Here is a 13,293-nt window from a genome sequence, read left to right as displayed (position 1 = left end):
TTAAACCCCTGAGTCGAATTAGATGAAATTTGAAATGAAGATAGTTTGAGACTCGGGAAACGACATAGAGTAGTTTTTATCACCATCATCATTCCACGCAGACGAAGTAGCGAACAGACGATATTAAAATATTGAGGCATTTATAGGCCTTTATAGTAAAAATAGTGTATTCCATTCCTCTACCATAAGGTCCATAAGACATAAACCATTTTCCCGCAGTCTTAATTCAAGCACAAAATTATATTAATACGTAATACTTCAATTTTTTTATGTCGACTGAGGCTTTTACATAGGTAATACAATTAAAAAAATGAATATAATACCTACAGCTTAATTAATATTTTCCTTGAAAATTATTTTAAAAATATTCAATGGCTGCATCGGTTTTGACTCATGATCGAAATACCTTAAAATATGTAATAATTATATTAGTTTTTTTTTTTCATAGCAAGTAGATAATATTACATCTAAAATCGTATTTGAACTTTAAAAATGCAGTTTTTTTTTTATTATATTTTATTCACAGCGCACCTTGTTGGCACCAATCTATTAAAAGCACGAGCGTGATGCACGAGCGAATGTTGTCAAAATTAGATCAAAAATAGAATGGCAGATAATGTGCACAAACACCACAATCATAACTGTATTAAATTACTGTTTTAATTTATTAGCTGTTTTTTCAAAGGAGAATCTTTCTTGTACCTAATAATAGCGTAGCAAGTTCATGACTGTTAAGTCTAGATTAACAAGAATTGTAATTAAGAACAACTCTCATTAAGAAGGTTATTGTTAAGTCTGTGGGAAGTGACACTGAGTTATGACGTAGCAGACAGGTAATAGGTAATTTACGCTTGCTCAATATCTAGTTTTATATGACTGAAAGGAAGCTAACCAAAAGTTTAAAGATTCCTTTTTGTTTCTCCATACAATCAGATACCAAATACCAACAAGAGGTTAAAAAAAAGATTGCAAATTTTGAAGATACGAGTATATGAACGTTGCAAGTTAAATAAAAGATTATTTTTACTTTTTTTTTAATTTAATTTTTCGTTTGTCCGTTATAAAAATATTATCAAACTACTAATTTTACGGTCTTTTATAAAGCAATCTAAGGCTCGGAGTTTTGATGAAGGTAACTTGCGATTAGTATAGTGTTGATACTAATCGCAAGTTACCTTAAATTGTGGGACTTACAAATTTGCATATTTTTGAATCAATTAAAAAATAGTTCTCCATTTAATAGGTTTACAATAGTTCATTGAGCTTAGTAAGTACTTTGAAAACGCTACGTAAAAAAAATCACAAATATTTCAGTCGATTTATAAAACTCCCTGGCGTTGTCATTTCATCGTTTTAGTCTATTATCACTGCTAAAACTCGTAAGGCGTCACTTACATCAGATTCACTATTTATTTCAGTTGTTGGTTCATAAACGTTAAGGTCAGAATTTCTTATTGTGTCACTTTTAAAATCGTCGTGTTCATAATCTTGTATATTAACTCTTGTTTTAGGATTATGCACATTTAAAATATCACTTAGAGCACCAACCATTTCAACAACGTCATTGTTCGGCTCAATAACGTCACTGTCATTTCTGAATTCCGCAACCAAGCGCTCTTTCATGAAAAAATTATGTCCATTAATTTCATATGTTGTCTGATGATTTTCTATATCTCCTTCACAGCAGCGATGGAAAAAAAGGTTTACAACTGGTTTTCCATGGATGGAGCTCAATACTATGTACAGTATAATGAGTACAAGTACGCAGAAAGTCAGGAATCTCCACCACATTTTTCCACCATCGTGTGCGACTGCTCTGCGCCAGAGTCGATGACTAATGACGCCAGGAGGAAAACATTGAACATTTTTATTCAATCAACGCGTTCATCGTTCGATTGTTTGCTTCCTACTTAGTGATGCGCGACTTTTAATGGTAACTTGAAGTGCATTTTTTTTCATTGAATCGTAATTTATCTATTTAATTTAAACTACCATGTGTCACAGGCCTAGGTGTCACACGCACGTTGCTGACAAATATCACGTTATAAATGAGCGTTATCTAAATACTCCTATAAAAAACAAAACAATTCTTGTACATACTGACAGGATAGAAATAAATCTTAAGGTGGTATTCGGATTGCGACCGCAGCTACAATACTGTGGCGGCATTACTGCTGTGGTACTGTCAATATCCTTAATAAAATGAGTGATGGATTGAACGTTCTAATTTTGGCAGTTATGTGGAAAGGAACGTCACTTAAGCCTATTAAAAAATAAAAAAAAGAATATAGTTTAAGACTTAGTTAAGGTTGAATTTTAAAGTAATGTCTTGGAATTGTATAGATCGTGTCATTCATGACGATGCATGCCTTGACTCGTATTGTCATGTTATTAAAGGTTAGATTTGACAAATCTGCGCGTCATCGTGGATGATACGGCATATAATCATAAGCGTTGACGGCTGACCATTAACGCATTAGACTGTCAAAACAGGGTCTCGGGTTCGAACCCCGGCTTGTAACAATGAGTTACTTGAAGCTTTCCAGTGAAGGAAAACATCGTGTGAAAACCGGACTAAATACGTTTTTCGCTGCATATTTTTACAATAATCAAAAAATATAAAAAATTCAAACGTAGGGGCATAGCTATGGTTAATACTGTGAAGGTTTGGAACCTTCACAGTCTTTTTGTTCTCAGTTAAAGATTTGAATTCATTCATTCATTCATTTTGAAAAAAGCTGATTTTTTTAACAGCTGACAAAGTCAATGTCATCTAGTTGTGACCAGTGACAATTAGCTGTCAGGAAGTTCATAAATAAAAAGTGTTTAGCCGAGGAATCAAAGGTAAAGTTATTTTCTCATAGGCATTTAGCCTTAGGCACGACCCGCGCGGATGGTTTGGACACGAGCTACCTTGAATTTGGATCCTTCACAGTCTTCTTGTAGATAACTGGCCTCAGTTATAGATTTGAATTCAGAATTATCGCCTTGCTAATTGAACAAAGATCTGCTGGCCATTCCGAAGGTGGTAACCATCTAGAGTAGTTGAAATTGTAATCTTGCAAAAAGAAGAAAAAATATATATATTATATATCAAAAATCTACGTCTGCGTTTATATTCCCCACCACAGATAGACCGTATCCCTCGTTACAATAAACATCAAATTATGTAAAAATATTTTCCATAATATCAATATCCAGAGAGGAAAATGGGGACTACGTTTGTATGGAGAAACGGCCGTCCCCTGTCGTCTTAAAACTGTGCCTGTTTTAAAATACAACTCAATTTTGAGATGTTTTTATGCTCAGATTTTGATGCCTGTCTATTTTATTTTATCTCACCGTAAAAACCGTTTTAAGTGAAAAAGCGTTTTCCCCAGTTAATACTAGTTTCGGTATCGCCTCAGTGATAACACGTTTTCACTAGTTAAAACTAGTTTTTGCTCGGTGAAAACTAGGTTTAACTAGGATTTTTCAGTCAAAACTATTTTTACGTAGGATATTTTAGTTAAAATTAGTTTTCACAATGGGCCTTGGTAAAAACCAGTTTTGAGTAATAATATCTATAGTTACTAGTAGTACCCAAACCCTTGCCTGACTGAGCTTATTTTGAAACTAAGATGATTTGTGTAATATTGTACTATATATATTTATTTATATTGGGGTGGAATTTCCAAGTTATCAAACAGAATTACCAATGCGATCATTTTTATTATTATTTTAATAAATACAATACTTATTACTACTACCTAAAGTGATTGTGAGTAATAATGTATTATTTGAACTATCCGTATCGCTTGGAGTAAAAAAGAGAAGCAGCACACATACTCGTATATTTATGATCAAGTGCGTTTGGGTTGGTGACGGTATGTTAGATTTACAGGCGAATTCTTGTTTTAGTCGAGAATGGAGTAAGATCTAATACGATGTATTTCCGATATGACACTGATCGATCAGTGTCAAAAGTGACATTTCTCCAACCAAAAATGTCACGTTTGACACTGACAGATCAGTATCATATCGGAAATAGATCGAATAACTAAAACTCGAATTGGCCTATTAGTTCGACACACTTCAAACGCTCTAACAAATAGTCAAATTAATTTGGTTTACGCATGAACATTTCCAGCAATTTATTATAGAATTCAGCTGTTACGTAAACACATCATAGAGGGCTTTAATTTGTTATTTATAATTAGGTATTGGTAAATAAATTCCCAATTTGCCCTCACGCAAATAACAATGAGAGATATAGGTATGTTGTTAAATATATATTATCCTAAATAATGAAACTTTGAATTCTTAAAAAGTTGATGCCAATGAAACTGTTTAGGCACTTACCTACTCGTATTCTATGTCCTGAATGACTTTAAAATCCATTTAAAGATATATTTAACAACAAGAGCTTTATGCTTTATTTAATAAAAAAATTAAGATTGAATAAAGCAACCACATAACGAGTATATTGTCTCAGCTCAGGGTCAACTCATAGAATGTTCTTATTATAGATTTTAATACTACGAGTAACTACGCTATTATAAAACATTCCTGCTAGCCGCATATCAGTCGCGCTGCAAACGCGCCTCTGGTTTGCAATTAATTGAAATACCGTCCGTCGTCAATTTGTATGCTGATGCCGCCTGTTTGCCTGCCTCCACGCATATTAAGAACCTAAGTATATGGAAGAGCTATTTTTCCATAATATTGTCGATGACTTTATTGCACCTAACGCGGTGACTGCTGCTCGTTTTATTTCCCCCTTGCCGTCATCAGCAAGTACCTTTATGAACTAGAACTTAGTCACTAACAATTTTTTAGGTATGTACTTAAGTAATAATTAAATAGATACCTTTTAGAATACTTTTTTTCTTAGACAATGAAAATCCACGAAATATGATTATTCGGACAATAAGATGATCAAAATCGCTTCATATACTGGCTTTTTTTATTGAAATGAAATTAAAATATTTTTTACAGGAAGCTGGTGGACCATAGATAAATATATCTTAAAACTTTATTATACAAAGTGTATTAGTTTTCAGCTTACGTTTTCGGAAAAAATACTTTAATCATAGCGGCCCCATCATGCAAAATGCTTTCTTTTGTATTTTATCTACGGTTTCCTTATCAACCCCTTAAGATAATATAAATAAGAAAAATAATATAGGAACTAAGAAAAATAAATATAATCTTGATTAAGGTCCAGGTTCAAAAGTGTGTGCCAAATTATATTACAAAAACACCTCTAAATTTTTAAAGTTTGGAAGTGTCTCTCGCGCAAACTATTCAGTTTACAAACAAGTGCGAGTCGGACTCGCCCATGAAGGGTTCCGTACCATTTATGACGTATTAAAAAAACTACTTACTAGATCTGGTTCAAACCAATTTTCGTTGGAAGTTTGCATGGTAATGTATATCATATTTTTTTTTTAGATTTTTCATTCCGTTATTTTAGAAGTTACAGGGGGGGGGGGGGGACACACTTTTTTTCACTTTGGAAGTGTCTCTCGCGCAAACTATTCAGTTTAGAAAAAAATGATATTAGAAATCTAAATATCATTTTTGAAGACCTATCCATAGATACCCCACACGTATGGGTCTGATGAAAAAAAATTTTTTTTTTAATTTTATGACGTATTAAAAAAAAACTACTTACTAGATCTCGCTCAAACCAATTTTCGGTGGAAGTTTGCATGGCAATGTATATCATATATTTTTTTTAGATTTTTCATTCTGTTATTTTAGAAGTTACGGGGGGGGGGGGGGGGGACACACATTTTTCCACTTTGGAAGTGTCTCTCGCGCAAACTATTCAGTTTAGAAAAAAATGATATTCGAAACCTCAATATCATTTTTAAAGACCTATCCATAGATACCCCACACGTATGGGTTTAATCAAAAAAGATTTTTTGAGTTTCAGTTCTAAGTATGGGGAACCTCCAAAATTTATTGTTTTTTTTTCTATTTTTGTGTAAACATCTTAATGCGGTTCATAGAATACATCTACTTACCAAGTTTGAACAGTATAGCTCTTATAGTTTCGGAAAAAAGTGGCTGTGACATAATCGGACAGACAGACGGACATGACGAATCTATAAGGGTTCCGTTTTTTGCCATTTGGCTACGGAACCCTAAACAAATGATACTAGAAACCTCAATATCATTTTTGAAGACCTATCCCCCACACGTAAGGGTTTGATGAAAAAAAAAATTGTTTTTTAATTTTATGACGTATTAAAAAAAACTACTTACTAGATCTCGTTCAAACCAATTTTCGGTGGAAGTTAACGTCAGGCATTAAGCAAAGTTTTAAAGTCAATATAGGTACTCGTAGATAATCCTGTTTTTTCCTAGTATATCAGATACGCATTTACTATTTACGAATTAGTATACCAAATAGATTATATAAAATATTACTAAAAGCTACCTAAAGCCTTACAGTTTTTGAAACCCGGAAATGATGCTGATGGTTACATGCGTTCCAATCTTCATAAAAACATGTATTTGCATATCTGGTCCAGCAGGTCTCCAAGTCTCCATTACAATTTAGCAGGGTGGCACAGCGTGAATCATGAGGAACTTTGATGTTACAACATCGATCGGAAATCATTAGGACCCTTGATGTTACATCGGTCGAGAATCATGAGGACCTTTGGTGATGCAACTTCGGTCGTCACATTTACCAACAGTCCAAGAATCGAAATTTTCTTGCCTACGATTTTAATCTCGAAAACTCTTTCGAGATTTTGATAACACGCATATTGAGATCCCTACAAAATCATATCGAGGGGTAAGCATTCGAACCCGATAAGTCGAGCAAATGGGTTTTTGAACTTGGAACATGCTTGGAACAATATGTAACGTGTGTTAGTGGAGTTCGTATTTAAATGAAAAAATATTTAGACTTATTCAATGACCACTCAACTCACGAATTATATGGTTTAATTTATTTATTTTATTATGTTTTATTATATTATGTAACATGATCATTACATGGTAAGTCAGTGGTATGGGTTTAAAGCAGATGAAAATTATTTCGTGCTTAAGCATGGCCACAGACTTACATTGATCTACCTCAAATTTAATGTACCGATTTAATTTACCTAATGACAAGAAAGAGATTGTTGACAAAGATTGTTACAAAGTTTTTTTAAATGTTTTATTTTATTACTAAATATTGATTCATATCTGGAAAAAAATTTTTTTTTAATAAAACCACATTCAATAACATTTTAAATTTATTTGCTAGACATTTTTTGTATACTTTCCTTAATCCAATCAAGATAGTTTTCTATTTTAGTAAACGTAAGATGTTTATTGAAGCATACGCCGGTGTTTGTGGGGCTGCCACTGGCTATCCCCTTCAGCCTCCATTGGTCATAGTCCTGGCGTTCTATTAACAAACCTCCATAGCTGGGACATGTGGTTTCACCTGGAATTTTGTAAATAAAATGTCAACACAACTTATTGACTTATTCAACTCTATTGACAGCTATTAAAGTTCTTTAAACAAAATATTTTTATGACAAACGTTAAGGGGTTGATAAATAACTAATACTTAGATACAGTCAATTACAGAGAAACTCCCTTACATAGATGTTTGTATGCAGGTCATTTTTATAGTTTCATAGTCAAATAGACCTAAGTCTAGTTACATAATGTCTATATAGAAAACTGCAGTGATAGTACAGGAGACGTGTGAAAATTTGTATGGGGTAGGTCATACTAATTCCCACAAAAACGGGGATTGTTTTTTTTAGTTGTTTGTGGGTATCTTTTTGACATACTAAAAATCTAAAAAAATACACCAATGCAAAATGCGTTTTTTTGACCGCCAAAACTTTTAACTTTGAACATTTTCGTACAGTATTAAAAATCGTGCGTAGTATCAAATCACAGGAAATTACATGGTGTTACTACTTCCCACAAGGCTTAGTTTAAGGCCACCTTGGTTGAAAGGTCAGATGGCAGTCGCTTTCGTAAAAAATAGTGCCTATGCCAAATCTTGGGATCAGTTGTCAAGCGGACCCCAGGCTCCCATGCTGTGGCAGAATGCATGAAGACGTGGAGAAAAAAGCCTTAATTTTTTGAAAATATAAAGAAATTATAAATAGGTGGAAGAAAAAAATGCAGTATTCAAAATCATTATTTTAGATAAGCGGATTGTATTTCGTAACACAAATGAAATATACATTTCTATAAATATAATATCAAAATACAAATGAAATATAAAAATCTAAATCTAGTAATCTTCGGTTTCTTCTAAATCAGTTTCTTTTTTACACTATTGGTGCAATCGCTACCAGAACAGTTAAAACATAGTATATTTAATAAAAACTCTAGTGCAGGGCTCAATTGGCATGTTATGGGCTGGAGTTGGTTTTCTACTTTTTTTCCAACCCTGCTCTACGGGATATTGGTGTCCATAGTTTTCCAATAAAGACATTGTAAATGTACGTGGAGAAGATGATGGACAGCAGCATCTTCTGTAGATGGCAATCTTGCAATATTAAATTCTGCTTTGGCCGTAGTGGGCGTAGTGATTTTTTTCACGTAGAGGTTATAACGCAATAGATTCAAAGTCTCTGTCTTTGGATTTCCACCGTATAATGATACCAACGCCTTGGATCCAATATCTATGAGTCCCGCTCTGTTTGCATTTTCTGATCCAAATAGAGTAGCGCAAATGCTAAAATCTTCCCATTTACAAAAATGACGATATGCTGCTGATATTTACTTTTAGCAAATAAGGAGCTTGTGGTATCGCATCCAGTTAAATCATGTGAAAAGAGAATTATTTTGCATCCGTTTACACGAAGTGCACGTTGCATCGATTTAATATCACGTTTTTATCACTGGACAAAGTTAACTGCAAAGAAATATCTCGTGTATTATGATAAATCAAAAGTACAAGAATGTCGGTGTCATCACCATCAGCAACAACTGTTACATGCTTTTCTTCCGCCAAGGTCAGTGCTGTTTTTACAAGAACAGTGTCAGTATCGTCTCTAGCATGAATCACGGAATGACCATTTGCTTCCAAGTGTGTGCCAAGCATGGTTATAAAGCACTGTTTGTTTTGACTATTACATAGAAAGAAAAGGTCCTTTGCTAAGTGGGGAGCTTACATTAAAATTCACTGCTACTGATGATTGTTTTGTGCATATCTGATGCTCTACATCCTTTGTACTGGAGGTGGTATAACTATCAAACACAACTGTCACAACTTTATCTTTATATTGCTTGGCAATATGATACAGTTCTAACACATCCCCAAATGTTCCAGTTCTTGGCCATGGTAACTTGTGTAGCAATGCACCTCCATCAAGAACATAAGATGTTTCATCAGGTGAATCGTCATTTATAGTTCCTATGCTATCTAAAGTTCAAGCCAATGTAGATTTGTCACATTTTCTCATTAACTGAGTTTCTGTATCAAATAGAGACGGAGGCAGCACACATAATTCATAATTGAAATTATCTTTTAAATTTTGAAGATCAGGATTAACAGATATAGGGACCGTGCGCGTTGGAGGGTCTCCCATCTTGTGGCCTGAATCGGAACAATAAACATGTACATTTTACACGTCACGTGTTTTCTTGTGCATAGTAGGTTCTGCCATCTTGTGGGCTACATCTGAACAATAAACGTCACATTTACGCCTCGCGCCAAAAATCTGACGGCTCATGTGCTGCCTCCTACAGTTCATGCACGCTCCCTATAGATACCAGCATTCTCTGAGTGAGTAATCCTAAATCAATGTGCTTAATAGCTCCGTGAATAACAAGACCTTTTTTTTAAATCTTCATTGTGACAGCCTGTTCCTTTTTACCCAGGGTAACATTGTTGAAAGCTTTTTCAGTCAGTTTGGATGGAATATCGAGTCCAATAGACTTAGCTTCATCTGCTGTTACTTTGTGTTGGCTATCGACTAACCCAGTGGAAATATTGTGTAGCTCTACACAGTGTGAATCAAATGGACTTCCAAAAACTTAAGTAATGTTATAAATCCTTGGCATCTCTAGATTTTCTAGCATCAGATATTTCTATACGTTCTATAGTAATTTTTTCCCTCCATTCGAGTACAGTACTTACGACCTTACTGCGCTCTGCAACTACCTCTATGGTAAATTCGTTTTTTTTTTATGTTTCCTTTGAGGTGCGGTCAATAACCTTTTATATTAATACGCAACCTATTTTCTATATTAGCTATATTAATATAGTTAAAGATATTTAATAATGAAACGTGCTTTTCTTTTATAAAACGAATATTAATGTGTAAAATTAATAGTTATCAATAAATATAAAAATATTTCCTACATTGAAAAATTATTCCGGATTTTTGTCACTATTTTGTTTTTTATTTTATTATTTTACAAAATCAATGCCATAACGTTTTTTAGCGTGTAATTTCCTGTAATTTGATACCACGCACGATTTTTAATATTTATTTTAATTTTTCAAAGTTGAAAGTTTTGGCGGTCAAAAAAACGTATTTTGCATAGGTATATTTTTTTAGATTTTTAGTATGTCAAAAAGATACCCACAAAGACCTAAAAAAATCTAACCCCGTCTTTGTGGGAATTATTATGACCCCAAAGGCTATATCTCCTCTACTATGAGTGTATACAACATAAATCACCCCCACAAAGTCGTAAAGGTTTTTTTCCCATACACTCGGAATATTCTGTATATTCGTTTCAACATTTGGGCGTCGTTTGCGGATTAGTAAAGTAATTATTTGTATTGTAAAAAATCTCAATCAAGAAGTAATAACTTTATTTTTCTACGTGTTTTACTATTTCTACGTGGCTACCGTTCCACCCACGTAGCGGCAGCTGAATGTCACGAAGCCTAAGAAACGTCTCCCTAAACCACTGGATACAAGTGTTTGTCCAGAAACAACTAGCCTTACCACGAAGAATCTTCGTTGAAGATGCTCCTCGTTATAAAGCAAAACATGTGGAGCAATCGTCTTCTTAAAAAACGTGACATTTAATATATTAGAAAGATTTAATTTTCGAGTCGTTGATGGCTTCCCGGTAAATAAAAAAAACTTACTATCACCCAGAGTTGCACAAAACAGTTTATTGCAGTTGACGTCCATCCTACTTTTTTCCGTAGACTGTAGTTTCAAGTATAGCGGTTGCAAAGGACCACTTGCATGCCAGCCTGTCGTCTGTAAAAAAGTGAAACGTCCATTACTTACACACATGACCTACCTCTTGTAACAAATAATATATGAACTCGCACATTGATTACAATCTGTAAGCATAGCCTTATATACCTATCTATTTTCACAACTGACATGATCACGCAATAACGACGTTGTCCCAGCGTGCATACCAACAGTAAGGGATATTGAAAAAAATGTTGAATTTGGAAATAAAATAATTGCACAAGAATAATTAAATTGAATAGGCATATTTTTGACGAAAACCCATCATGATTACGGCAATCCATATTTCTGTGTATCAGGGAAATAAACATACCTACTGACCTAACGAACCAAGAACCAAATAATGAGTAAATTCGATTTAGTACTACATGTTGTGTAACTTGGTCATGTTTACAGTGAGTTTTTATGTTTTTAGTATGTTTGATAATTTAATAATACAAATATTTGTTAATTATAATTGGCACGATTACCATGCGATTTAGTTATCAAGAACAACTCTGAGTATTCATAGCATCAATGTTAGTATCAGGTACCTTTTTATTACAGATTAATATTTAGATTTACTTATTTCATATGAGAAAAAAGCTTAATTAGAAATCAATAAATCCAGTTACCTTCATTCTTGAAAGCATTATAAGCTCAACTGGATTAATGACTTGTAAACAAATTTCCTGCAATTTACTATGAAGTTACAAATGTATTTAACTTCATCTAAAAAAATAATACTTTCATCGTGATCGACTGTCATGTCAATACTCCCAATAGTACAAAAACACTAAGGGAATCGGCGCTGTACAGTACATACTTATACTCGTGAACCTTGATAAATCTAACGTGAGAAACAATATATTCCCCAAATTATATTTTATTTTATTTTATATACACAATTTTGTCGGATGCCACAATTTTCCGAATGACGTGCAAGCGAAGCAGCGCGTTTGGGTGTGATGTGACCATTGTTAATAATAGCGACACGTTGTTATATTAAATACTCGTGTTATAAAAACTCACGGCTGTTGCAAGCGGAGCTGATTTATCATCTAGCCCCAAAGGAGCGGGCTGTATGTCAACGTTGTACGCTACGGGTTCGGCCAGCACGGCGATCACCAAGTCATTATCAACCATTTCTCTGGTTGAAACGAAGTTGTCGTGGATCTTGATGGATTTTACCTGAAAGTCATACTTACGTTTCAAATGCATTTCGAAGCTAATCTTATTTAGATTAGCTTAATATAATATAGACAACTGTTCGAAAAAGAACTGAAATAAATATCATATACCTACATCTACACCTAAAGCAAAAGAGGAACTTCACATAATGTCAGGTGGCGTAAGATAAACATTTTTTTTGGCTCTGGGTAAGGGCCAACAAGCAATTATACGATACGATGTCGTATCGTAGCAAGATGCGACGTCGTGTCACGTTTGCGACGTCGTATCGAGACACGACGACGTCGTGTCGTGGCACTATACGACTTCATGTCACGATGCGGCGCCGTGACGTAGAAATCGATGATGTGCATTGATTGATTCACGACACGATATCGTATCGTAATATTCCTCAACCACAATCAGAATACGATTTGAAAGTAAGTATAGTAAGTTAATAATTATAGTCATAAGTCATTATATAATAATATGTCTTCATACTACAAGCCTACATAATTATTGACTGAGCGAGCGAAAGCGAGTGAAACGTCTCCATTGCAGCCTGAGAAAATAGGCTTTCGTATCGTACCTACACCGTTTGCCCTGCTGCTCGACGGGTTGCATTTTTTATCGATTCTCTAGAGTTTTTGAGCAGCATTTACAATAAAATTATATGCTTAGATTTCTTAGGATTACATTTTACACTTTTTTTCAAAATGGCGTGACTATGGGTGTCGCAAGACAGCTCGCAAAGGCTCTAATAGATAATGACAATGACAATAAACAGTCACTTCATACATATTTCAGTGCTATTCTTGATAAATATTGTGCCTTTGCTAATAAGGCGCAGGCAGACTCACTTCGTTCGTTACATAAACCCACTCTCTCTCGATTTTAAAACCTTTCATAATGTACCAGTCACATAAACATCATTAGTATCATTATAATTATACTCTTCAGAAAT

At 34.1% G+C, this 13,293-nt stretch overlaps 1 protein-coding gene across 3 annotated transcripts in view; it reads right to left on the bottom strand.

The window, feature by feature from the left end:
* Positions 1-7,225: 7,225 nt before the first annotated feature.
* The window catches only part of LOC133516212 (chymotrypsin-C-like), a 28,330-nt gene continuing 22,262 nt past the window's right edge, over positions 7,226-13,293 (bottom strand). For all 3 annotated transcript variants that reach the window (XM_061849022.1, XM_061849020.1, XM_061849021.1), the window contains exons 4-6: positions 12,192-12,350; positions 11,063-11,180; positions 7,226-7,432 (exon numbers count right to left, since the gene is read on the bottom strand). In XM_061849022.1, coding sequence (XP_061705006.1) covers positions 7,239-7,432; positions 11,063-11,180; positions 12,192-12,350 — 471 coding nt within the window. In that variant the 3' untranslated portion in view covers positions 7,226-7,238. The remainder of the gene's footprint in view (positions 7,433-11,062; positions 11,181-12,191; positions 12,351-13,293) is intronic.

This window comes from Cydia pomonella, chromosome 3 (genome assembly GCF_033807575.1).
Source record: "Cydia pomonella isolate Wapato2018A chromosome 3, ilCydPomo1, whole genome shotgun sequence".
NCBI classification, from domain to species: domain Eukaryota; kingdom Metazoa; phylum Arthropoda; class Insecta; order Lepidoptera; family Tortricidae; genus Cydia; species Cydia pomonella.
Note: the sequence above shows the minus strand (reverse complement) of the source record. Positions and strands in the feature narration are given on the sequence as shown.